The sequence below is a fragment of the Phacochoerus africanus genome, chromosome 8 (assembly GCF_016906955.1).
Source record: "Phacochoerus africanus isolate WHEZ1 chromosome 8, ROS_Pafr_v1, whole genome shotgun sequence".
In the NCBI taxonomy this organism is placed as follows: domain Eukaryota; kingdom Metazoa; phylum Chordata; class Mammalia; order Artiodactyla; family Suidae; genus Phacochoerus; species Phacochoerus africanus.
This window is the reverse complement of record NC_062551.1, coordinates 58,777,080-58,802,674: the sequence shown is the minus strand read 5'-3', so window position 1 is coordinate 58,802,674 and position 25,595 is coordinate 58,777,080. Positions and strand designations below refer to the sequence as shown.

Sequence of the window (25,595 nt, the reverse complement as noted above, 5' to 3'; positions counted from 1 at the left end):
GAGTTAAGTGTAGGTTTAGCCTCGATTAAAAAGTGTACCTTTTGGTGGGTGATGCTGATAGCGGCGGAGCCCATGCCTGTGTGGTGGCAGGAAGGCGGTAGGAAAACCTCAGTACTTTCCTCACAAGGTTGTTGGTAAAGCCTAACCCCGTTTTTTCAAAAGGTCTCACGAACAAGCGACCCAGTCACCGTGACTCACTGAGGTCGGAGTGTTGGGCTGTGTCACGAAGGAACCAGTTGGTTTCTCCACTAAAATCGTCCTACCTTGCAGACATCCAAGGACATGTGGTCATCAAGAAATTAAAAATGGAGTTCTGCAGTGGTTAACGAATCCGACGAGGAACCGTGAGGGTGCGGGTTCGATCCCTGGCCTCGCTCAGTGGGTTAAAGATCCGTCGTTGCCGTGAGCTGTGGTGTAGGTTGCAGACACGGCTTGGATCCCGCGTTGCTGTGGGTCTGGCATAGGCTGGCGGCTACAGCTCCGATTAGACCCCTAGCCTGGGAACCTCCATATGCCACAGGTGTGGCCCTAGAAAAGAAAAAAAAAAAGGACATCAAAAATGAATTCACTTCTGGGCCTCTAGAGTTCACGCTGGGACATGAATTTTAGAGTTCAAGTTGGGACATTAACTCTGACTTTAAGATATTTATCGACACCAAGGACCTCAAGCTGGGTTTGAGAGAATAAAAGAGTGAGCTTCTTATATTTATGGATTTTGAGTGACCCAGCAGGGTGCAGCTTAAACTAGGAATGAGAAAGTACAGGTGGCTATGATGTCAAGGTGGGCAGGGGTCAAGTGAAAAAGCGGATGGTGGGCTAAGCATGGGCATTTGATTTCTCTCCTGTCGGTAAGGAAGACCATAGAAAGTTATAAGCACGAGAGAGCCACGCTCAGATTCATGTTGTATAGAAATTTCTGGAGCAAATTGGCATAAGCAAAATTGGCAAAGATCATGCAAGGAGGGAGTCTCTGCATTGCCTTTTCTCTCACAGATAGTATTCAATTAGCATCTCCCACTAGACCAAGATCCATGAGAATGTGATTTTTCACCACGAATATTTGCTTGAAGACTTAGAATATGCTGTGTCTCTACACAAACCTTTTGGAGGCATTAATTCTTTGATTAAATATGTCATAATTTCTAGAATCTTACCGGTAGAATGTCAGAGGGAGGGGGCTGATACGGGCTGAATTTCTAGAATTCTTAGATGATTTTGTTGATAATACTGGAAACAACTGAATCATCATAAGAACATTCGAGAATGGCCGGGGGCTTTCCGAGGGGTCCTGAGGCTTTAGACATGGCCCTATGATGAAGGTGGAGGACTCTGGAGATGAAGACTTGTGTCTTCAGATTCCAGCTGTTGTGGCAATGCAGCTGTCAAGCTGGGTTGGAGAAAGACCTATGGCATCCACGGAAGATCTCAGGGTCTTCCTCTGTGAGTTGGGGGATAGAATTCAAGCCTCGATCTGGTCTTAGCAGGTTGCAAGATCCATGTACATGCTGGTATCAGTCGAGGGTTCCTTGGGGCTCTGGGAAGCGGGAGTGATTTTTTTCTGTGTGAAAATCCAGTGATCCACCTCTGTGTATGTCACCTCCCTGGGCTCTTCTCCTTCAGGGTCCTGCATAAAGGGAGACTGTGAGTGAGGCTGTGCCCACATTTGTGGGGACTCGGGAAATGAGACTCCATGAAGAGCTTGTACTGAAGCGGACGTACCTCCGTATTCACCGTTCTGTCCACCTCAGGCTCCCTGTCCATTTTGGCACCATCTGTAGATGATAAACGCCATCAAAACACTGGGGTGGGCACTTCTGGATTCTCATTTCATAGATACAGATACCACTGCACAGAGAGATGCATTGGGCATCTGAGATACTCACCTGCCCAAGAGTAGACTCCGAAATGTTACCTCTTTGAAGTTCAAACTTCCATCCCATTGATGGCTCCTAATTTCTACTCCATCAGTGCTCCCCCTACTCTCTCCCTGATGTAGGTCCCTTCCCTAGATATCAGTGGCTGCCCTAGACAAGAGGGTCCAGTGGAGAATTGATTAATAGTCTGCGAGCTGAGAGAAGGAGCAAGGGCAGTGCTGTTCTATCTCTGTGGCCCCTGCCTTGAACCAGGTATCCACCTGCAAACATAAACCCCATTTGTCTCCACTCTCCTCCCTCCTCCCTCCTTTGCCCAGATGGCCCTGGCTGCTTCTTTCTGTGACTTACTCTTTTTAGCATGGCGCCAGCAATGGATGAGGATGAAAAGAAGGATGACAAAGCATATGATGGCCCCTGAAGACCCAGCCAGGCCATGCAGGTGGCTGGGGTTATCTGGAAAAAGATGTAAAACCAATAAGCAGATCATAGCAGCTCTCCTCTACTGATCTCTGAGTAAACAAAAACAGTATATTTACCTCCCCAACACCCTTGCATCCAATCACATTTTCTAATAAAGGGGGGAAAAAGTGAAATATCAAAGGACGTGGAGTTAGGTCATACAGCCATGTAGTGATTACAAGATGTGTGAGCCCAGGGTTGCAGAATGAAATGTATTTACTTTTTTTCAGGTGTCATGAGGCATGTATTAGGTTGATGTTCTGAGGAGATAGAGGGAAAAGACAAACTCCTCTCTCAGCTACTGCCGAACATGTTTTTTGTTATTTCCTGCCCCAACAAATCTGGTCCTTTTGGAAATCAGGAGGAAAGTTGACCAAGAAGTAGTACTATTTCCCACCTCTGAGTCCAAGATCTGAACGCACTAAAAAAATAGTGGTGGTCACTATTTGCATCCATCCGTCTGTCTGTCTCATCTGCATCTACACATATAATTGAAATAGAGGATGAGCTGAGGTTTGGGGTGAAGGGACCTGGGTGGGTAGAAGTGGTTTTATTTTTTATTTTGTTCCATTTTTTTTTAACCACATATGCAGCCCCCTCCCTAATCGAGGACCTGTGATGCGGGGCAGGGAAAGGGATGGTAATTCTTTCTCAGATTTGATCTGACCTCATCCTCCCTGTGAGCCTCAAAGGGCAGAGGTTCAGCCTCACTCTGTGTGGATAAAATAGAGGCTCAAAGAGGCCATCATACAGACGTAGAATAATGATTTGCACCCAAGTGGTTTTGGCATTCTGGTGTATCATACGGTATACTATATGCCTTCATTGCACCACCCTATGTATTTTCTCCCCCCTTCCAAGTATGGATTTAGATGTAATAAACTCTCAGGAGGTCGTGAGCCCGGGATCAAGCAATGAGGAGGTATCAGACTTAGTAGAACCTCTCGCCAAACGATGCCACTGCAGAAACGTGTCTTCTGTCCATCGACTTCCTTAATTCACTCTCTATCTGACCAGGAACGTAGACACTGCTTATTCCATGGTCTCCTGGATCCCAGATACACACCTGCTTTACAACCCCTTCTCTTCCTGGGAGTTACTGTTAGTCATATAGCGAGTCCCAGGAAAACCCCATGGTTTCCAATGACAGTGAACCTGCAACACAAACCCCTTGTTCTTAGTTCTTTAATGTAACCTGGGTCCTCTCTATCTCCTGTCATTCATCATGTAGTTCTTTCCACGTCACTCCCAGCATTTCAGGCGTGAGTTACTCCTTGAACGTAAGAGTCTTCTCACGTTGGTACCCTCATGGCCAACAGCCGTGAAGGACTATTCGTCCACTCATCTTCAGAGTTAAATACTTCTAGTCGTTAATGTCACAAATGAAACGTTGCCTGCTGAGTGAGCGGTTCTCTACCACTCCTGCTAAATTGTCTGCTCTGCATCATCTACCACTTTATTTAAAATGTCATGCATAGTTGCTTCACAATTATTTTTTTTCCATTGTAGCTGGTTAACAGTGTTCTGTCAATTCTTCCATTTGTGTATTCGTTTTCTGCCCTCCCACGTAACCATACTGCAATAGCAACTCCCAAGAGCAGAGGTCAGCCTTGCCTTGTTTGCTGTTAGTAGTAGACAGAAGAATGCATTCCTCCCCCCGTACATATCATGCCCTCATCCTCATAACCTGTGATTATGTTTTACTATGTTAGGAGGCAGTAATGTTGCAGCTGGCATTAAGCTTGCTAATTTTCTGACTTTAAAATAGGGAGATTACCCCAGATTAGTTGGATGATCCCAATGCAATCGCAGGTTTCCTTTAAAAAGGAAAAGGAAGGGAGAAGAAGAAAATCAGATGAAGAGGTGGGCTGAAGGAAAGAGGGTCAGAGTGATTTGACGTGAGACAGACATGACCAACCACTGCTGGCTTTGAATATGGAAGAAGGATAACTTGAGCCAAGGAATGTAAGAAGCATCTAAAAGCTGAAAAGGATTGTTTGTTCTAGTTCTGTGAAGAATGTCATGGGTAGTTTGATAGGGGTTGCATTGAAGCTGTAGATTGCTTTGGGTAGTGTGGCCATTTTTACGATATTAATTTTTCCAACCCAGGTGTGTGGTATGTCTTTCCATTTCTTTGAATCTTCTTTAATTTCCTTGATTGATGTTTTATAGTTCTCAGCATATAGGTTTTTCACCTCCTTGGTCTGGTTTTTTTCCCAGGATATACAGATGGCCAATAAACACATGAAAAAATGCTCAGCATCACTGATGATTAGAGAAATGCAAATCAAAACTACAGTGAGGTAACCTCCTCACACCAGTCAGAATGGCCATCATTGATAAGTCCACAAATAACACATGCTAGAGAGGGTGTGGAGAAAAGGAGCCCTCTTACACTGTCAGTGGGAATGTAAATTGGTACAATCACTATGGAAAACAGTATGGCAGTACTTCAGAAAACTAAATCTAGAACTATCATATGACCCAGCAATCCCACTCTTGGGTACATATCCAGACAAAACTTTCATTGAAAAAGAGACATGCACTGCTATGTTCATTGCAGCACTATTCACAGTAACCAAGACATGGAAACAACCTAAATGTCCATCAACAGACAAATGGATTAAGAGGATGTGGTACATATACACAATGAAATACTACTGAGCCAAAAAAAAGAACAAAACAATGCCATTTGCAGCAACATGGATGGAACTAGAGACTCTCATACTGAGTGAAGTAAGTCAGAAAGAGAAAGACAAATACCATATGATATCACTTATATCTGGAATCTAATATATGGCGCAAATGAACCTTTCCACAGAAAAGAAACTCATGGACTTGGAGAACAGACTTGTGGTTGCCGGGGGGGAGGGGGAGGGAGTGGGATGGACTGGAAATCTGGGGTTAATAGATGCAAACTCTTGCCTTTGGAATGGATAAGCAATGAGATCCTGCTGGGAACTATACCTAGTCACTTATGATGGAGCATGATGAGGATAAGGTGAGAAAGAATGTATAAATGTATGTGTGACTGGGTCACGTTGCTGTATAGTAGAAAATTGACAGAACACTGTAAACCTGCTATAATGGAAAAAATAAAAATCATTTAAAAAAAAAGCTGAATAGGCAAGAGAGCCTTCAGATTTTAGCCCAGTGTGACCCATTTCAGCCTTCTCAACTATAGAACTGTAACGAATTTAAAACACAATGGTGTTTTAATCCACTAAGCTTGTGGAAATTTGCAATAGCAGCAGTAGGGAGTGAATACACAGTGCATATCCAGCATGTGGAACCGTGCTTGATGCACAGGTTAACCCAGGAGCCATATCTGTGGATGAATTCAGTTCTCTGTCACTGCAAGGCATCTGCCTTCTTTCCCTTCTTCACATCTTTATAAGCCTCATCTCCAGTTAGGACTGGGCACAGAACAAACATGGCATCCTTCCTGGAAAGAAGGGTCAGGTTTATTTTCATCCTGGGAGGAGATCTCAGCTGCAGAGAATCCAAGATTTAAGCATCCTCCCTGGGTCCAAACCCCATCTGCTCTGGTGGAGTCTGGGGATCAGAGATGGATGTTGACAAGCCCAAAATCACAGAAGTAGAAGGCGGCTGAGTCAACACTCCATCACAAAGCTTCTCTCTCCAGGGTTTCCTGGAGGAACCCTCTACTCACCAGTGCTGGAGCCTGGCCTTGGGTGCAGAGGCTGATGGCTTGAAGAGTTTCCTGGAAAGCAGAACAGGCGCGAGGTGAATAGAGGAGGCTGGCTGTCTTCTACTTCCCTGAAGCTCCTGTGTCATCCAGTGCTGAGTTCCTGGGTGTCGTAGGGTCCCCTTCCCATAACCCCTGCGGACTTGACTCCCCCCCTGAGACTTCCAGATGCAGAGAGGGAACAGGAGCGGTGGATGATGAACGATGCTTGTACCCAAGATGAGGTTTCTCCCCTTGGCATTCAGAACATCTGTTCCCCTGGGGGATCGGGCTGGGGGTGAGGAGGGTCTTCCGGGAAGTGATCCCCTGAGGCTGAGCCCAGTCTCTCCTCCTCCTGGGTCTGCCCTGACCTCTCTCCATGCACCTCAATATATAGAGCCTCTCCCCGCCATGTGGCCTCCATACAGGATAAGAGGTATCTTAAATGTACAGCCTCAATTTCTCTTTCTCTTCCTCTTTATTTATCCAGGCTTCTTTCCCTCCAGAATCCCTAAGCATCCTCTCATTATCAGAAGGACATCCCTCATATATGCTCTTAATGCTTAGTTTGGATCATGAGACCTGAGACAGGATGAGGTCCTCACCTGTGACAGAAAGGGACAGTGAGTCACTCACGTCTGACCACCTGTAGGGAGAGTGATTGAAGGAGCTGTAGCACCTGTAGATCCGCTATGGGCTGGGGTCCCAGGGCCCAGATAGAAGTCTGCCTGGGCCACATCACTGTGGCTCTGTGCTCCAGTGAGCCACCATCCATGGTTCTTTCTCTCCCTGAGCAGATGGTACATGTCGAAGGAACTCTCGGAGCTGCAGGACAAGGTCACGTTCTCTCCTGACCTCACCCAGGGGCCCCCCTGGGCTGAGAGAGAAGGTTTCTGGTATAGACCTGGCAGAAAGAGGGGTAGTTTATTGAGAGGGGCTGCTCCTTACTCGCACCGTCCTTCACCCCTGAACTGAGTCCACTCTCCCTCTTCTCTTGAACTCTCTCTCTCGCTCTCACTCTTTTTCTTTCTTTCTTTTTGGCCACGTCCATGGCACGTGCAAGTTTCAGGGCCAGGGATTAAACCCACTCCACGGAGTGACCAGAGCCACAGCAGGGACAATTCCAGGTCTTTTGTTCTTTTCTTTTTTGTCTATTTAGGGCTGTACCTGCAGCATATGCAGGTTCCCAGGCTAGGGGTCTAATGAGAGCTGTTGCTGCTGGCCTGCATCACAACCACAGCAACTCGGGGTCCGAGCCACATCTGCAGCCTACACCACAGCTTGTGGCTACGCCGGATCCTTAACCCACTGAGCAAGGCCAGGGATCAAACCCACAACCTCTTGGTTCCTGGTTGGATTCAGGAACTCCTGTCACTGTCTTTATGCACCTGACTCAGGTCTTTGATTTTTAAGCTTTCTCTGCTCCCTCATGTCTTTCTCTCTAATTCTCTATCCCTTTTCCCTCTATACTTTTTTTTTTTGTCTTTTTGCCATTTCTTGGGCCACTCCCTCGGCATATGGGAGGTTCCCAGGCTAGGGATCTAATCAGAGCTGTAGCCACCAGCCTACGTCAGAGCCACAGCAACGCGGGATCCGAGCCGTGTCTGCAACCTACACCACAGCTCATGGCAATGCCAGATCCTTAACCCACTGAGCAAGGGCAGGGATCGAACCCGCAACCTCATGGTTCCTAGTCGGATTTGTTAACCACTGCACCACAGTGGGAACTCCCTCCCTCTATACTTTTTTTTTCTGTGTCTCTCCTGCTACCCCCAATTCTTCTGGCTTAGTCTCTCTGTCTCTCTGTCTTTCTCTCTGTCTCTGTGTGTGTGTGTGTGTGTGTGCAGGCATGTGCACAAAGGTGTTTCTTTGTCTCTGCTTTTCATTGACTTTGCTTTTTCTCTCATTTCATCTCTCTGTGGGCTTTGGCCTCCATAATCCTATAACACTTGGGGTGAACTTGCAACGGGGCCCATGCATGCGGGAGGAGGACCCATAAAACACAACATATTGGAGCTGATGTCTGGCACCTCCACCAGGAACCGCAGTGTCCTGGAGCACGTCGTGGCTCAACCATGTGGAATACAGCCAGGTTAGGATAAAAACAGCCCCTATGGATGACACGTGGGCTGAAGTCGCAGGGCCCGTGGGGAACCAGCCTGGGACAGGCCAGCGTGGTCATGACTCTTGGGTCAGATATATGGTGTGTCTTTGATTCCTTTAGTAGGGAAGAGAGTATAGAGTTAAGATGGAAACCAAACTTCTAAAGGGTTCCTGGTCTCTGCACCAAGTCCAGGTGGAAGGGTGCCCTCTCTCTGACACCTGCATACCTGCCTGAATCTCTCCATTTCTGAGTTCCTCTGTCTTTACCCCGTGTCTCTTTTTTTGTTTTGTTTTGTTTTTTGGTCTTTTTGTCTTCTAGGGCCACAGCCACGGCCTATGGAGGTTCCCATGCTAGGGGTCCAATTGGAGCTGTAGCCGCCGGCCTACGCCAGGGCCACAGCGATGTGGGATTTGAGCCTCGACTGCGACCTACACCACAGCTCACAGCAACACCAGATCCTTAACCCACTGAGTGAGGCCAGGGATTAAACCCGCATCCTCATGGGTGCTAGTCAGGTTTGCTAACCACTGAGCCACAATGGAAACTCCTGGGGGTTTTTTTTGTTTGTTTTTTGATGATGTAATTGGTCTGCACTTGTTTCTCCTCTTTCATTGGCTCTCTTGATGCAGCTCTCCCCCGGTGTGTTTCTCTCCATGAGAGCCGATGCTCATCTCCTTACCACCACCTGCGGCTTCCAGATAAGACTGATGGCAAGTCTGGACATGGTCACCCGTGCTCACCAGGTCCAGAGAGGTGTGGGGGGCTTCCCCCTGACAGTGGAGGTGACTGAGAGAACAGAAGCATTCGTAGGCTCCTGCCTGGGCAGAAGTTGTAGGGCCTGGGGAGAAGTTGGCCTGGAAGCCCCCATCATGGGGCTGCCCAGTGAGGTGCCAGGGATACGTGGTTACCCCCTCTCTGTGCGGAATCACAGTGAAGTCAGACTCTGAGAGACATCGCAGGGCTGTGTTCCCTCCTGATTGCACCAGGGGGCCTTGCTGAGCCTAGAGAGAAGGGTGCTTTCTGTAGATTCCTAAGAGCATAGATGTGGTGAGTTTAGGAGGAGTCCCCCCGCCCCACCCCATTCCACGGCTCCCGTTCTGAGTGGGGTTCCCCACGTCTGTCTTCCTCCTTCCTCTCTGCGTCTCCAGGTCCCCTTCTGTCTACACCTCCTCCACCTCTCTCCCTCCCTTTTCTCTGTTTCTCTGCCTCCAGCAGCACCAGGCTCCATTCCCACTGAGCTCACCCTGGGCATTTGTGCTGTTGTATCTGATCCCCACAGACCCCTTTCCTGATTTCTATGCCAGGGTGGGAAGGATGACCCCTCCAGGATGCATTTCCAGGCTTTATTATCCGCCACGTTCATGCTCTTTTTGACAAACTAGAATCCCTGATAGGAGGTAAAAATGGAGCAGTAAGGCGGGAACTATAGTACCTCTCAGTGTCCACCTGACCTGTGACTGTGGATGTAGGTGTGTGTGGGGGGACATCTCCTGCCATGTCTGTGTCTTCTCCGTGGTACCAGCTTCCATAGGAAACCCTAACACTGGCACCACGAACACAGACCCCTCTCTACACGCCAGCCTAGCGGTGGCACCAGCATCCTGCCCTTACCTATTGCTGGGTAGTCTCATGTCCCCCCTTTGCAGTCCTAACTTGTCCTTCACCTGGGTACCTCTCGTTACCTAGCGCTGCTATAATCCTTTGCCACAGACATGGTGGCTGAAGAGAACACAAACTGGTCATCTTGGCGTTCTGGGTCAGAAGTCTGGCATAGGTCTCAAGGACTGAAATCGAGGCGTTGGCAGGGCAGTGTCCCTCTTGGAACTCTAGGGGAGTATCCGTTCCCGTGCTGTTTCTGACTTTGAGAGGCAGCTTCAATTCCTTTTTCATGACCCTGTCCTTTGGCCTCAAAGCCAGCGATGGTTGGCGGAGTCTTTCTCGTGCTGCCTTCCTCTGAAGCTCAAATCCTCCTTCCCTCTTTCTCGTCTGTGGTCTCAGTGATGACACTGAGCCCACCTGGAAAATCCAGGATAATCCCCCCATCTCGAGGTTATCTGTTTACCATGATTAATTCCATATTTGATCGTCCTTTCCCTTGGAATGTAACATAATGTATTCATAGATTTGGAGTATTAGGATGTGGACATAATGGGGTGCCCTTATCCTGCCCACTAGGGGACCCAACTTCTTGCCTTAAGTCCCCTCTTATCTAAAATACTTGGAGTATTTCCTGGGGTTCCGACTGGACCCTGAGTGACACTCCCTCCAGAGAACTTTGGGATTGGGAAGATTGGGACAATGGGCAGCCCCCCTGGACAAGCGCTCCCTGACCTGTGACCACAATCTCCAGGGGGTCGCTGGGTGTTGACCACGCAGAGGGGGAGTCCCTGTGATAACCATGACACCTGTAGGTCCCCGCATGTACTGCGGTCACAGGACCCATGAGGAAGCTGCTCCGAAATATGATGTTCTGGAGCTCAGGGACATGGGCTCCGTCATCCTTGTACAGCCTGAACTTGTCAAACCTGAGATGCGAGTGACACTGAAGAGTCACATGCTGTCCTTGAGAAACCACAGGGCTCGGCCAGGCAGACAGGTAGGGCTTGTCCTGACCACCTGGGGGACAGGACAAGGAGGCACAGTTTAGAGAAGAAAGTGGAGTGCCCCCCCTCCCGATGCTCAGTGGCTCCTCCTCCTTCCCACGTCTCTTAGGTCCCTTCCAAACTAGAGGAACCCATGCTACATGGGGACCCCCCCACACCACACAGATGTGGCATCTCCTACAGGAGAAATGTCTTCTGAGAATTTTGAGCAAGTGCCAAATCACAGACTTACTAGAAGTTGCTCATGTAAAATTTGTTGTGTAAAACCACACAGAGTAGACACTGAGTAGAAGAATAACCTGTGAGTGAAATGATGTCAGCTCACAGGAAACACAGGACCCAGTGGAGCCTCTGACAGCACATTCTGGAATCTCAGAGGTCACGGCAGAGGAGTCTTCCCTCTTCTGAAAGACCAGCAGCGGTCGTGCTCTGAAATCCCTCCTCGGGGAACTGCTGGAGGACCTGCGTTATCATCTTGTTCCTGGCACTGCGTCCGTGCCTCTCTCTAGAGATGACACCAGGTCCTCCCCAGACACCCCAGATCCAAACATCAAAATCCCCTATAGGGGCCCACAGAGCCTGGCTTAGCCGAGGGGGCGGTGTCTGGGGAGGGTCTCTGGACCAGAATTGGGGGCGAGATTTCCCTGGGCCCCCACTTTGTAGTTCACAGGGGCTTCACCCCCAAGGCTTTCCGTAGTCAACTCAGCACTCAACCTCCTGTGTCACCTGCCCTCCTGCTACAGAAATTCTCTTACTTGAGTGGTTGGCAACCAGGGTTTGGAGCAAGGACTTACCTTCTTGTGCCCAGATCCTCTGAATCAAGAAGAACCCTGGAAAAAAACACTCACGATGGGCAACACATGTCCATGCAAGACCTGGCCTCCCCCTCCTGGTTCTGCCTGGCCCCGTGAGCCTCATCAGCTAGTTCCGTGCTTGGCTGAAGATGATCTCAGCCATCAAGGCCACCTCACCCCATGGACGCAGGGCTCTCAGTTAGAGAGGACTTGGCTTCTGAGGCCAGTGTTTGCACCGTAGCGCTTCCTCCCCTTCCTCCCATGCCAGGACTCACCAAGACAGGCCGGGCTGATGATCCTGAGAGTCATGGTACTGCGTCTGCTGAACAGAGACCGTGACCCCGCAAAACTGAGAAGTACCCAGGTTGTTATGGCAGCCCAACTAATGCAGTTTACAAGTTGACCACAAGACGGAAGGGTGACGCATGCAGGCTATTTTACCTTAAGTAGGGGAGTGGAGGGGGCCCAGCTGAGGGAGAAATTGGGCTTCCTGGAAATTTTTCAGACTAGAGCTGTCTGTTCAAATCATTTACAGTGGCTGTACTTGAAATGCAAACTCTAACCCAAGAGCTGCATTTTCATGTTTACTGAAAATGTATTCTGCAATATCTCATTTTCTGTGATGCACTGAATTATTTTCTTTTTTCATTCTTAATATGATTTTCATAGAATTTTCTATTCTTTCTTATATTTAAAAATTTCCAAATTTCCTATGGTTTTATCTTTTCTTTTTTTTTTCTTTGTCTTTTGTCTTTTTAGGTCTGCACCTGGGGCATGTGGAGGTTTCCAGGCTAGGGGTCCAGTTGGAGCTACAGCTGCTGGCCTCCACCACAGCCACTGCAAAGCAGGATCTGAGCCACATCTGCAACCTTCACCACAGCTCACGGCAACCCTGGATCCTTAACTCACTGGGCAAGGCCAGGGATCGAACCCACAACCTCATGGTTCCTAATCAGATTTCGTTTCTGCTGTGCCACGATGGGAACTCCTGGTTTTATCTTTAATGCTCCATCATATTAATGATAGCTATCATAAAAACTTCTTCACTGAAATACCAATTTCATTATTTTTATTTTTTTGAGACTTGAAAATTCTTTTACTTTAAAAAATTATTTCGAGAAAAATAAATAAAAGATTAGTCATGTCATGGAACTATCTCTATTACTCTGGTGTATCTATTACACGGATCTATTGTAAGGGGACTTAGCTTCTGTTTATTTTTATCTAGGTTAAGAAAGACATCTATTTTATCACTATTTCTGATGAAAGTTACATGTAGGCAGATGTGATAAATTCATTTGAGTAGTAAAAAATATTTAAAAAAAAAGGAAAAGAAAAGAAAGTTACATGTAGGAATGATGCCCATTGAAAAACACATTCTATTTAAGACATTGCTTCTTTTTTTCTTTTTAAAAAATTGTTTATTATAATTGACTTAAAATGTTCTGCCAATTACTTCTGTACAGCAAAGTGACCCAGTCATTCATATATATATGTATGTAAGAATGTGTATATACATGTATATTAGATTCCAGATATATGTGATATCAGATGGTATTTGTCTTTCTCTTTCTGACTTACTTTATGCTCCCGCGGCATATGGAGGTTCCCAGGCTAGGGGTTGAATCGGAGCTGCAGCCACCGGCCGACGCCAGAGCCACAGCAACGCGGGATCCGAGCCGCGTCTGCAACCTACACCACAGGTCACAGCAACGCCGGATTGTTAACCCACTGAGCAAGGCCTGGTACTAAACCCGCAACCTCATGGTTCCTAGTCGGATTCGTTAACCACTGCGCCACGACGGGAACACCTGCATGTATCTTTTTGAATGAAAGTTTTGTCTGGATGTATAACCAGGAGTGGGATGGCTGAATCATAGTGTAGTTATATGTCTAGTTTTAGGAGGAATTTCCATACTGTTTTCCATTTTAAATCGATATAATCCCATTTGTTTATTTGTGCTTTTGTTTCCTTGCCTAAAGAGACAAATCTAGAAAGATTAACATCCGTGTCAAAGAGCATACCACTTATCTTTATTCTAGGAATTTAGGGTTTGTAGTCTTTCAATCGAGTTTTTAATGGATTTAGAGTAGATTTTTATGTCTGCTTTAAGATAGTGGTCTATTTTTGTTTTTGTTTTTCTCTTTGTCTTTTCAGGGCCGCTCCCATGGCCTATGGAAGTTCCCAGGCTAGGGGTCCAGTCAGAGGTATAGCTGCTGGCCTGCGCCACAGTCACAGCAACGCAGAATCCAAGCCATGTCTGTGATCTACACCACAGTTCAGGGCAACGCTGGATCCTTAACCCACTGAGTGAGGTGGGGGATTGAACCTGCGTCCTCATGGATGCCAGTCAGCTTCATTGCTGCTGAGCCACGATGGGAACTCCTGTTTTTATTTTTGATGTGGCCGTCCAGCTTTCCCAACACCATTTACTGAAGAGACTATTCCTTCCCTATTGTATGTTCTTTGTTGTAAATTAATTGTTCATATATGTGTGGGCTTATTTCTAGGCCCTTAATTCTGTTCTCTGATCTATGCATTTGTTTTTCTGCCAGTATGATTCCGTTTAGATTTCTATGGCTTTGTAGTGTGGTTGGAAGTCGGGGACTGTGATACCTCCTGCTTTGTTCTTTTCTTAAGATTGCTTTGTCTATTTGCAGTCTTCTCTGGTTCCATAGGAACTTTAGAATTTTTTTGTACTCTTTTGTGGAAAATGTGTTTGGGAATTTGATAGACATAATATTGAATCGGTAGATTGCTTTAGGTAATATAGACGTTTTAATAATTTTTAAATTAATCTTTTAAAGAATTTAGTGTTTCCAATCCATGAACATGGAATATCTTGCCATTTGTTTGTGTCTTCTTCAATTTCTTGCAACGATGTCTTATAATTTTCATTGTACAGGTCTTTCACTTCTTTGGTTAAATTTATTCCTAGGCATTTCAGTCTTTTGGTTGCATTTGGAAATGGGATCATTTTCTTAATTTCTCTTTCTGGTAGCTCATTTTCAGTGTATAAAAATGGGACAGATTTTCATATGTTGATTTTGTATCCTGCAATTTTACTGTACTTGTTTATTTATATTATGATTTTTATTTTTTCCATTATAGTTAATTTAGTGTTCTGTCAATTTCTAACAAAGTGACCCAGTATCATATACATATCTCATATATATACATATATATCTCATATATATCTCATATATATATCTCCCATATATCTTATATATATATATGTATCATATATATAATATATAAATGAGGTTATATATATGAGACTGGATATCACATATTTATATATTCTTTTTCTGGAGTTTCCATCATGGCTCAGCAGAAATGAATCTGACTAGCACCCATGACGACACAGGTTCAATCCCTGGCTTCACTCAATGGGTTAATGATTTGGCATTGCCGTGAGCTCTTGTGCAGGTCACAGACACGGCATGGATCTACTGTTGCTGTGTCTGTGGTGTAGGCCAGGAGCTACAGCTCTGATTTGACCCCTAGCCTGGAAACTTCCATGTGCTGCAGGTGCAGCCCTAAAAAGACATGTATATATTCTTTTTCTCACATTATCCTCCATCATGTTTATCACAACTGGCTGGATATAGTTTCCTGTGCTATACAGCAGGATCTCATTGCTTATCCACTCCAAATGCAATAGTTTGCATCTATTAACCCCAGCCTCCCAGTCCATCCCACTCCCTCCCCCCACCCCCAGCAACCACAAGTCTGTTCCCCATGTCTGTCAGTTTCTTTTCTGTGGAAAGGTTCATTTGTGCTGTAAATTTGTTTCCAGATGTAAGTGATATCATATGGTATTTGTCTTTCTCTTTCTGACTTATCTTAGTATATAGAGTCTCTAGTTCCATCCATATTGCTGCAAATGGCATTATTTGGTTCTTTTTTATGGCTGAATAGTATTCCATTGTGTATATATACCACATCTTCTCAATGTTGTTTCCGTGTCTTGGTATTGTGAATAGTGCTGCTGTGAACATACAGGTGCATGTATCTTTTTCAGTGAAAGTTTTGTCTGGATATATGCCCAAGAGTGGGATAGCTGGGTCATATGGTAGTTCTCTATTTAGTTTTCTGAGGTACCTCCATTCTATTCTCCATAGTGGTTTTACCAGTTTATATTCCCAGCAACAGTGTAGGAGGGTACCCTTTTCTCCACCCCCTCTCCAGCATTTGTTATTTGTTGACTTGTTAATGATGGCCATTCTGATTGGTGTGAGGTGGTACCTTATATAAGTTTTGATTTGCATCTCCCTAATAATCAGTGATGTTGAGCCTTTTTTTGTGTGCTTATTGGTCACCTATATATCTTCTTTGGAAAAATGTCTACTCACGTCTTTTGCCCATCTTTCAATTGGGTGGTGGTTGTTTTTTTTGTTTGCTTGTTTTTATTTTTTTGCTGTTGAGTTGTATAAGTTGTTTGTATATTTTAGAGATTAAGCCTGGTACCAAAACAGACATACAGACCAATGGAACAGAATAGAGAACCCAGAAATAAACCCAGACACCTGCAGTCGATTAATCTTCAACAAAGGAGGCAAGAATATAAAATGGGAAAAAGACAGTCTCCTCAGCAAGTGGTGCTGGGAATACCAGACAACCACATGTAAATCAGTGACACTGGAACACACTCTCACACCATGCACAAAAATAAACTCAAAATGGCTTAAAGACTTAAGCATAAGACAAGACACCATCAAACTTCTAGAAGAGAACATAGGCAAAACATTTTCTGACATCAACCTTCAAGTATTTTCTTAGGTCAGTCTCCCAGGGCAACAGAAATAAAAGCAAAAATAAATCAAACTGACAAGCTTTTGCACAGCAAAGGAAACCATGAAAAAACAAAAACAAAAAAGACAACCTACAGAATGGCAGAAAATAGTTTCAAATGATGTATTTATTTATAATTTCCAGTATTTTTTTTGTTGTTGGACTCTTTAGGGCTTCCTGTATATAAAATTGTATCACCCACAAATAGTGGCAGTTTTACTCCTTTCTCTCCAATTTGGATGCCTTTTATTTCATTACCTTTCCTAATTATTCTATATAGGACTTCCAATACTATGGTGAATAAGAGTGGTGAGAGGGGGCATCCTTGTCTTTTTCCTGATTTTATAGGGATGACTTTCAGTTACTCACCATAGAGTATGTTGTTAGCTGTGGGCTTGTCATTATGGCCTATTGTGTTGAGGTACATTTTGTCTAAACCTAGTTTATTGAGAGTTTTTATCATAAAAGAGTGTTGAATCTTGTCAGATTTTTTTTTTCCTACATCTATGGAGAGGATCTGTGGTTTTATCCTTCATTTTGTTAATGTGGTGTGTCACACTGATTGGTTTATGGACGCTAAGCCATCCTTGCATCCTTGGAGTGAATCCCACCTGATTATGGTGTATAATCCTTTTACTATAACTTTTTTTTCATTTTTAAAGTATCCTTGATTTACAGCAAAGTGACCCAATCACAGTTCCCTGTGATGTGCAGTCGGGCCCCATTGCCATCCACTCCAAAGGTAATAGTTTGCATCCAAAAACACCAAACTGCCCATCCATCCCACTCCCTCCCCCTTCCCCCTTGGGAACCGCAAGTCTGCTCTCCTTGGCTGAGGGATCTGTTTCTGTTTTGTGGGTAGGATCATCTGTGCCATATTTTAGATTCCGCAAGTAAGTGATGTCGTATAGTATTTGTCTTTTTTGTTCTGGCTGACTTCACTTAGGATGCGAATCTCTAGTTCCATCCATGTTGCTGCAAATGGCATTAGTTTTTCTTTTAACGGCTAAGCAGTATTCCTTGCATATATGTACCACATATTAATCCATTCATCTGTTGATGGTCATTTAGCTTGTTTCCGTGTCTTGGCTATTGTGAATAGTGCTGCCATGAAATAGGGGTGCATGTAGCTTTTTGAATGAATGTTTTGTCAAGGTATATATACCCAGGAGTAGGATTGCTGCATCATATGATAGCTCTAAATTTAGTTTTCTGAGATTCCTCCATCCTTTTTTTCCATAGTGGTTGTACCACTTTACATTCCCACCAAGAGTGTAGGAGGGTTTCCTTTTCTCCACACCCTCTGCAGCCTTTGTTATTTATTGACTTGTGAAGGATGGCCACTCTGACAGGTGTGAGGCGGTACCTGACTGTATTTGGATTTGCATTTCTCTAATGATTAGTGATTTTCAGCATTTTTCCATGTGCCTGTTGGCCATCTGTATGTTTTCTTTGGAAAAATGTCTATTCAGGTCATCTGCCCATTTTTAAAATAGGGTTTTTTGGGGGGTTTTGTTGTTGTTGAGTTATATGAGTTGTTTGTATATTTTGGAGATTAGGCCCTTATCTGTTGCATCGTTTGCAAAGATTTTCTCCCATTCTGTGGGTTGTCTTTTCATTTTTTTAATGGTTTCCTTTGGTGTGCAAAAGCTTTTGAGTTTAATTAGGCCTCACTGGTTTATTTTTTTCTTTATTGTCATTCTTCTAGGAGATAGATCAAACAAGATGTTGCTGTGATTTATGTCAAAGAGCCTTCTGCCTGTGTTTTCCTCTAGGAGTTTTATAGTATCTGACCTTGTATTTAGGTCTTTAGTCAATTTGGAGTTCATTTTTGTGTAGGGTTTTAGAGAGTGTTCTAATTTCATTCTTTTCCATGTAGATTTCTAGTTTTCCCAGCACCATTTATTGAAGAGACTATCTTTCCTCCACTGTATGTTCTTTCCTCCTTTGTCATAGATTAGTTGACCGCAGGTGCTTGGGTTTATTTCTGGGCTATCTATCCTATTCCATTGATGTATGTTTCTGTTTTTGTGCCAGTACTGTATTGTCGAGATAACTGTAGCTTTGTAGTATTTTCTGAAGTCAGGGAGTCTGATTCCTCCATTTCTGTTTTTCTTTTTCAATATTTCTTTGGTTATTCGGGGTCTCTTGTGCTTCCATACAAATTTTAAAATATTCTGTTCTAGTTCTGTGAAGAATGTCCTTGGTAATTCGATAGGGATTGCATTGAATCAGTAGATTGCCTTGGGTATTATCGTCATTTTTGACAATTTGACATACTGATTCTTCCAACCCAAGAGCATTGCATGTCTTTCCATCTGTTTGTGTTATCTTTGATTTCTTTCATCAGTGTCTTATAGTTTTCAGAGCATAGGTCTTTTGTCTCTTTAGGTAGGTTTATTCCTAGGTGTTTTATTCTTTTTGATAAGATGGTAAATGGGATGGTTTCTTTGATTTCTCTTTCTGGTCTTTCATTGTTAGTATAGAGAAATGCAGTGGATTTCTTTGTATTAATTTTGTGTTCTGCAGCTTTGTCGAATTCATTGATGAGCTCTAACAGTTCTCTGGTCCCGTCTTTAGAGTTTTCTAGGTACAGTATCATGTCTGCAGACAGTGATAGTTTCACTTCTTCTTTCCCAATTTAGATTCCTTTTATTTCTTTTTCTTCTCTGATTGCCATGGCTAGAACTTCCAAAACTATGTTAAATAATAGTGGTGAAAGTGTACATCCTTGTCTTCTTCCTAATCTTAGTGGAAATGTTTTCAGCTTTTCACCATTGAGAATGATAGTGGCTGTGGGATTTTCATATATGAATTTTATTATGTTGAGGTAGTTTCCCTCTGTGCCCACTCTCTGGAGAGTTTTTATCAGAAATGGGTGCTAAATTTTGTCAAAAGGTTTTTCTGCATCTATTGAGATGGTCATATGCTTTTTACTTTTCAGTTTGTTGATGTGGTGTATTACATTGATGGATTTGCAAATATTAAAGAATTCTTGCATCCCTGGGATAAATCCCACTTGATTATGGTGTATGATCCCTTTAATATATATTTTATGCAGTTTGCTAATAATTTGTCGAGGGTTTTTTAAATCTACATTCATCAATTTGAAAGGTGAAGAGCTGAAAGCTTTTCCTCTAAATTAAGGAACGAGAGAAAATGCTCCCTCTCCCCACTTTTATTCAACCTGGTAATGGAAGTCCTAACCACAGCAGTTAGGCAAGGAAAAGAAATAAAATCCATCCACAATGGACACAAAGAGGAGTTTCTGTCGTGGCTCAGTGGGTTAAGAACACCACTAGTGTCCGTGGGGTTGTGGGCACAGTCCCTGGCCTCACTCTGTGGGTTAAGGATCTGGCATTGCGGTGAACTGTGATGTGGGCTGGCAGCTACAGCTCCAAATGGACCCCTAGCTTGGGAATTTTCATATGCTACAAGTGTGGCTATAAAAAGAAAGCAAAAAAAAAAGAAAAAAAAAAGGCAAGAAAAAGTAAAACTGTTACTGTTGGCAGATGGCATGATACTATACACAGAAAACCAAAATTACTGCACCAAAATCTATAAATACTAATAGATGAATTCAGTAGAGTTGTAGGACATAAAATCAACATACAAAAAATCTGTCTCATTTTTATACACTAAAAACAATCTAGTAGAAAGAGAAATTAAGAAAACAATCTTGGGAGTTCCCATCGTGGCGCAGTGGTTAACGAATCCGACTAGGAACCATGAGGTTGCGGGTTTGGTCCCTGCCCTTGCTCAGTGGGTTAACGATCCGGCGTTGCCGTGAGCTGTGGTGTAGGTTGCAGACGCGGCTCGGATCCCGCGTTGCTGTGGCTCTGGCGTAGGCCGGTGGCTACAGCTCCGATTCAACCCCTAGCCTGGGAACCTCCATATGCCGCGGAAGCGGCCCAAAGAAATAGCGAAAAGACAAAAAATAAATAAATAAATAAAAAATAAAGTCTATTAAAAAAAACAAACAAACAATCTAACAATTGCAACTAAAACAACTAAATAATTAGGAATAAATATAACCAAGGAGATTTAAGAAAAAAAAAGTATTCTTAAACCTATAAGACATTGAAGAAATAAATTGAAGATGACACAAATAAATGGAAAGAGATCTTATGCCCATGGATTGGAAGAATCAATGTCATTAAAATGTCCATTCTACCCAAAGCAAGTACAGATTCAGTGCAATCCTTGTCAAAATACCAACAGCATTTTTCATAGAACTGGAGCAAATAATTCTAAAATTTATATCAAAACACAGAAGATCCTGAATAGCCAAAGCTCTTGAGAAAGAAAAATAAAGGTATCGTGTTTCCAGACTTGAAACTCTACTGCAAAGCTCTAGGAATCAAGATGGTGTGTACTGGCACACAAACCAACCCAGAGATGGGTAGAATGGTACAGAGAGCCGTTTCTCAAGGCTCTGACCTTTCCATTCGTATAAGGATAAAAAGTTTCATAACAGAGAAGAACCTTTGTCCTGTTGGAGGCTTATAGGAACATTGTGACCAGACCAATATGGAAAGCTGTGAGAACAAAGGATCCAGGCATTAAAAAGTTTGTGCACCAACCAGCCACAGCTCCCCTTCTAGCATAAAAGAAGACTGAGTTCCAACTCAGGTAAGATGGTTCTTTGGGACAGTAGTCCACCATCTTCATGGTTTCTCACTTTCCAAATGAAGTTGCCATTCCTTGCTCTAAGACCTCGTCTCTCTGTTGCGTGGTGAGCAGCATGCACTTGGACCTGATAACACATTCCCGAGAATTTTGGCAGAGGAGATGATGTTGGTGTCATGCTGGCTCTGAACTTCTTCAAGGGATGTTGCTTATAGCATGACGAAGCCCAGGCAGCAGAGCATAAGGGTCAGAGCTGAAAGAATAGATCCAATTTGGAGTCAGGTTTGTTCTTCTCTGTTACAAAGATATCATATGCATATGCACCTTATCCTCTAGGATACATAATTATGGGCCAGTGTGTCTCTTTCTTTTAATGGGTAATTATTATTATTTACTCTCCACATTGGCTGTAACAATGTATACTCCTTCCAGGGACACGTTGGGATTATAGGCACTCAGTATTTTCTCCCACAACTAACAGTCCCCTTATTCTCTGTTTACCTTTAATGTGGATGTAGTAGAATTTTTGAATCCCACTTTCATGACACTGTGGCATAACACTGAGGTAGGCATTACTGTGAATTTATTTATTTTTTCTGTCTTTTTAGTGCTGCACCTGTGGCATATGGAGGTTCCCAGGCTAGGAGTCGAATCGGAGCACTAGCTGCTGGTCTACACCCCAGCCACAGTAATGTGGGATCTGAGCCACATCTGCAACCTACACCACAGCTAAAGGCAATGCCAGATCCTTAACCCACTGACTAAGGCCAGGGATTGAACCCACGTCCTCATGGATGCTAGTCAGTGTCATTTCCGCTGAGCCACACTGGGAACTCCACTGTGAATTTTAAAATTGCAGAAGACATACGTGCACATTGGGGCCATCAGTGAGGTGTGCTGCAGCTGGGTTGTTCTCATTTGCACCTCCCAACTGTGCATAGAGCACATCCACACTGGCACCTTGAAGTTGACCAAAAAGAGTATTTCTACCAAAGAAACAGACAATTGCCACACTTAGGACTTTTGAAAAATCATATATTTTTAGAGCTGTTTTCCCAGCATACCCACTGACTGTCAACTTCACATGCCACTGTACTCATCCAAACCGCTCTTTTTTCTGGAGAAACTCTACCAGGTGTCCTCTGATGAGAGAATGGATTGTTGGGAAAGTTTTAGGGAGTGATTTTAGATTTATATCTTCCAAACTAGAGATCATTTTCACCCATTTATTCAGTTATTAAAACAGAGTCTGTGTTCTGGGATGGATGGATAAAGGTCAATAACACACATTAGTGAATGTGGAAATTAAAAATAAAGGAACATATATTATATGTAAGTGAAACAACATGAGTGCATATAGTGAGGACCCAAACCTGCCGTGTGAGAGAAGACAGGCCATCAGGGAGAGGCGTCCGTGGAGGAGGAGAGCACCTCGGTTTAACAGAGGCAGAGCCCTGTACGGGGACTCCCCAGTCCTCCCCCCACACCCACACCCCGTCTCTCCCTCCATGGTCTCAGCAGGCAGTTCTCACAACACTGCAGATTCTCTTCCAGAACCTCCTGTGCCCATGGGGTCATTGCCAAGGCTCTGCCACTCTGGACGGTGCCCTGTGGCCTCTGTGCTCAGCTCCTGGCCGCGTCTTGGGTTCCTCCATGGCCGTGTCGAGCCTGGAAGAGCAGAATCCCGAGGCCCAGCAGGATCAGGGCAGCCGCGGCCATCCGGATGAGGTTCCCCACTCTGTAGTCTTGGGGGGGAGAAGCTAGGGGTTGCGGACAGAGAGGTCACAGAGGTGAGGGCAGATCCCAGTGACCCCAGAATCCTGGGCACAGCCTCCCCTTTATAGGACCTGCACCCCAGAACCCAGCCCCATAACTGAGGATTCCTCCTCCTCACCGCTCGTGGGATCTGGCTGGTTTTGAGATGGGCGGATGGTGTCTGCTTGTCCTGAGAATCATGAAGTGGGGGTGTGAGTGCAGAGTTTCTCCCAGGCTCTGTGTTCTCAATGCTCCCAGTTCTTATAACTTTTACACAGTTCCTTAATGAACCCTGTCTCTACTCTGCCAGGCTCCCTCTGATCTCCTCCAGTGGATTCCTCAGCCTCCCTGTGTTCTTTGAATTTAGAACCTGCTTTTGAATCACTTTGGTTAAGAGGTGGTGGTGCCTCAGGCTCTCAGGATTAGTGAGAAAAGTGGTCTCTCAGTACAGAAATAATTGAGTGCGGTGTGTTCTGTGTTCAGTCTGAGATGCAAAACCCTAGAATCTATTCTCCCACATCTGAGAGTTCCCACTGATTCATTAGCCAAGGATCCAGGACTCAGAGATGTGATGCTGTAGTCAGGGGCAACTGAATGTCCTCCTTTGTGGAGCACCCGTGTCCCCTCCTTCATTACTGTGTCAGACATTTCTTAAGACAGAACCCTGGGTTGACTGAGAAAAGGCAGGCCAGGGTCCCCTTACCTGAGACTATGAGCTCCAGGGGGTCACTGGGGTGTGAGAGCAGGTAGGGGTCACTGCTGAGTGAGCCGTAGCACCTGTAGGTCCCCCTGTGGGCCGAGGTCACAGGAGTCATGGAGAATTGGGCCTGAAACTGCTGACCATAGTATTTCGATCTAAGACACAGGGGAGCATTGGCTGTCCCCTCCTTGGACAGAAGGAAGGTGTCTATCGGACTCCATGACCAACACAGCAGCGTCACGTTATCTCCTGTGGCCACCGAGGGGCCCGGGTGCACCAAGAGGGAGGGTGTGTCGGGGAGCTGTCCTGGAGAGAGGGAGCGGATGAGGGGCTGCCGGCTGCCTGGTTCTGAACTGAGACACGGCCTCTCTGAGACGCTCATCTGTGTCTCTGTTTCTCTGAGCCTCTCCATCCCCCCCACCCCCGACTGTCTGTCCCTCCCTCCCTGGGGACCCCTCCCCCTGGTCCCAGCATCCCCCTGGGGCTCCCCCAGCAGGGCCTGTGCAGAGTGTGGGTCCCCACCTGACCCGCTGGCTCCTCACCTGCCACCAGGATGTCCAGGGGGTCACTGGGGGCCGACCACAGGGAGGAGAGGTTGTGTCCACCATAGCATCTATACCGGCCCCCATGGAGGCTGCTCACCTCACTCAGAGGGAAGTGGGCCTGCGAGAGCCCAGCCTGGGGCTGCCAGGCAGGGCGCTGGGGGAGGTCCTGTGCCCCCTCCTTGGCCAGCGCGAACCTGTCATAGCTGATGGCAGAGCGACACTGGAGGGTCAGACTCTGTCCAGAGGCCATGACATGGCCCTGCGGGGTCAGGAGGGAGGGCTTCCCAGAGCCCCCTGGGGAGAGAGAGCCCTGGGTTAGGGGCTGCTTCCCCCATGACCCCCTTGTCCCTCCTGACCCCCAGGTCTCACTGTCTCTCACACTCTGGGTTCTGATCCAGGAGCCCCACCCCCTGAGCCTCCCCCTCACATGGGGCTCTGCTCTGAGCCAAAGCCAAAGCCTCTGGGACCAGGCTGGGCCCTCCTCACCTGAGACCAGGAGCTCCAGGGGGTCACTGGGTTCTGACCACACCTGGGGTTTGTCTCTGAAAGAGCCATAGCATCTGAACGTCCCCCTGTGGCTGGGGGTCATGGGGCCCACTGGGAACAGGGCCCGGGTCTGCCCATTGGCACGTTGCTGTGTGTCCAGAGTCCAGGAGGACTTGTGTTCTCCTTCCTTCGTCAGAATGAACCTGTCATATCCATCCTGTGAGCCACACTGAAGGGTCACGTTCCCTCCTGAGGCCACCACAGGGCTGGGCAGGGCTGAGAGGGTGGGTTTTCTGTGGGCTCCTAGGAGAGAAGGAGGCAGCTGGTTACATGGGGCTCACAGCCCCTGAGCTCCCCCGGGGCTGGACTGTGAGAGGGACCCCCCCTGAGAGCAGACCCCTGCCTGAGGGCAGAGCCTGAGGCTGGTCCCCCTGAGTGTCCTCTCACCTGTCACCACCAGCTCCAGGGCGTCACTGGGCTCTGACCTGCCAATGGGACTGTGACAGGAACAGTGGTATCTCCCTGCATAGTCCTTTGTCATGTGTGCAATGGAGAACTTGATGTTGTCCCTTGGCTCCTGTAGGCTCTGTGTGTCCAATGGCTCTAAGTGTCCCTCTGTATACAGATGGCACTCCTGGGCCTCCAGGTTCCCCTGACACCATATGGTCACAGGGTTCCCCCAGATGATCACAGGGTCTGGCTCAGCCCAGAGGGTGGGTTTGGGGAGGGTCCCTGGGAGGAAGTCAGAAGCTGAGTCCAAGGACCTCCCCACCCCTCATTCCCCAGCTCAGCCCAGCGCTCCTCTGGGTTGCACCACCATCATTCTAGAATCTCAGAGCCCACCACCCTCCAAGTTCCCAGAGCTGAAATAAGAGGTGGGGACATGGCAGCCCAGGGAGGACTCACCTGTAGGGTTCCGGGTCCTCTGGCCCAGACTCAGCCCTGGAAGAGAGTTCCTGTGAGAGATTTGCCACCAAATGTGTAGGCTAATATTCTTCCCATCAGGACCCTAGTCTCCTGAACCACATGAGCTGAGGTCCCCCACGAACCAGGAGTGGTAAGCATCCCCATCCCCTCCTGCTCTCCCCCTCCCTGCTCTGCAGAACTGACCAAGGCAGAGAAGAGCAGAGAGGGTGGAAATCATGGCTCCAGCTCTGAGCACT

At 46.0% G+C, this 25,595-nt stretch overlaps 1 protein-coding gene across 1 annotated transcript; it reads right to left on the bottom strand.

The window, feature by feature from the left end:
* Positions 1-517: 517 nt before the first annotated feature.
* Positions 518-25,106, bottom strand: LOC125133269 (leukocyte immunoglobulin-like receptor subfamily A member 6). The gene is given in 14 exon segments (XM_047791380.1): positions 518-1,624; positions 1,720-1,772; positions 2,223-2,327; positions 6,007-6,057; positions 6,627-6,707; positions 6,710-6,925; positions 10,457-10,741; positions 11,523-11,558; positions 11,798-11,954; positions 22,582-22,706; positions 22,841-22,891; positions 23,405-23,707; positions 23,944-24,735; positions 24,880-25,106. Coding segments are annotated over 14 exon segments (2,496 nt in total). The 5' UTR covers positions 24,974-25,106; the 3' UTR covers positions 518-1,477.
* Positions 25,107-25,595: the final 489 nt, after the last annotated feature.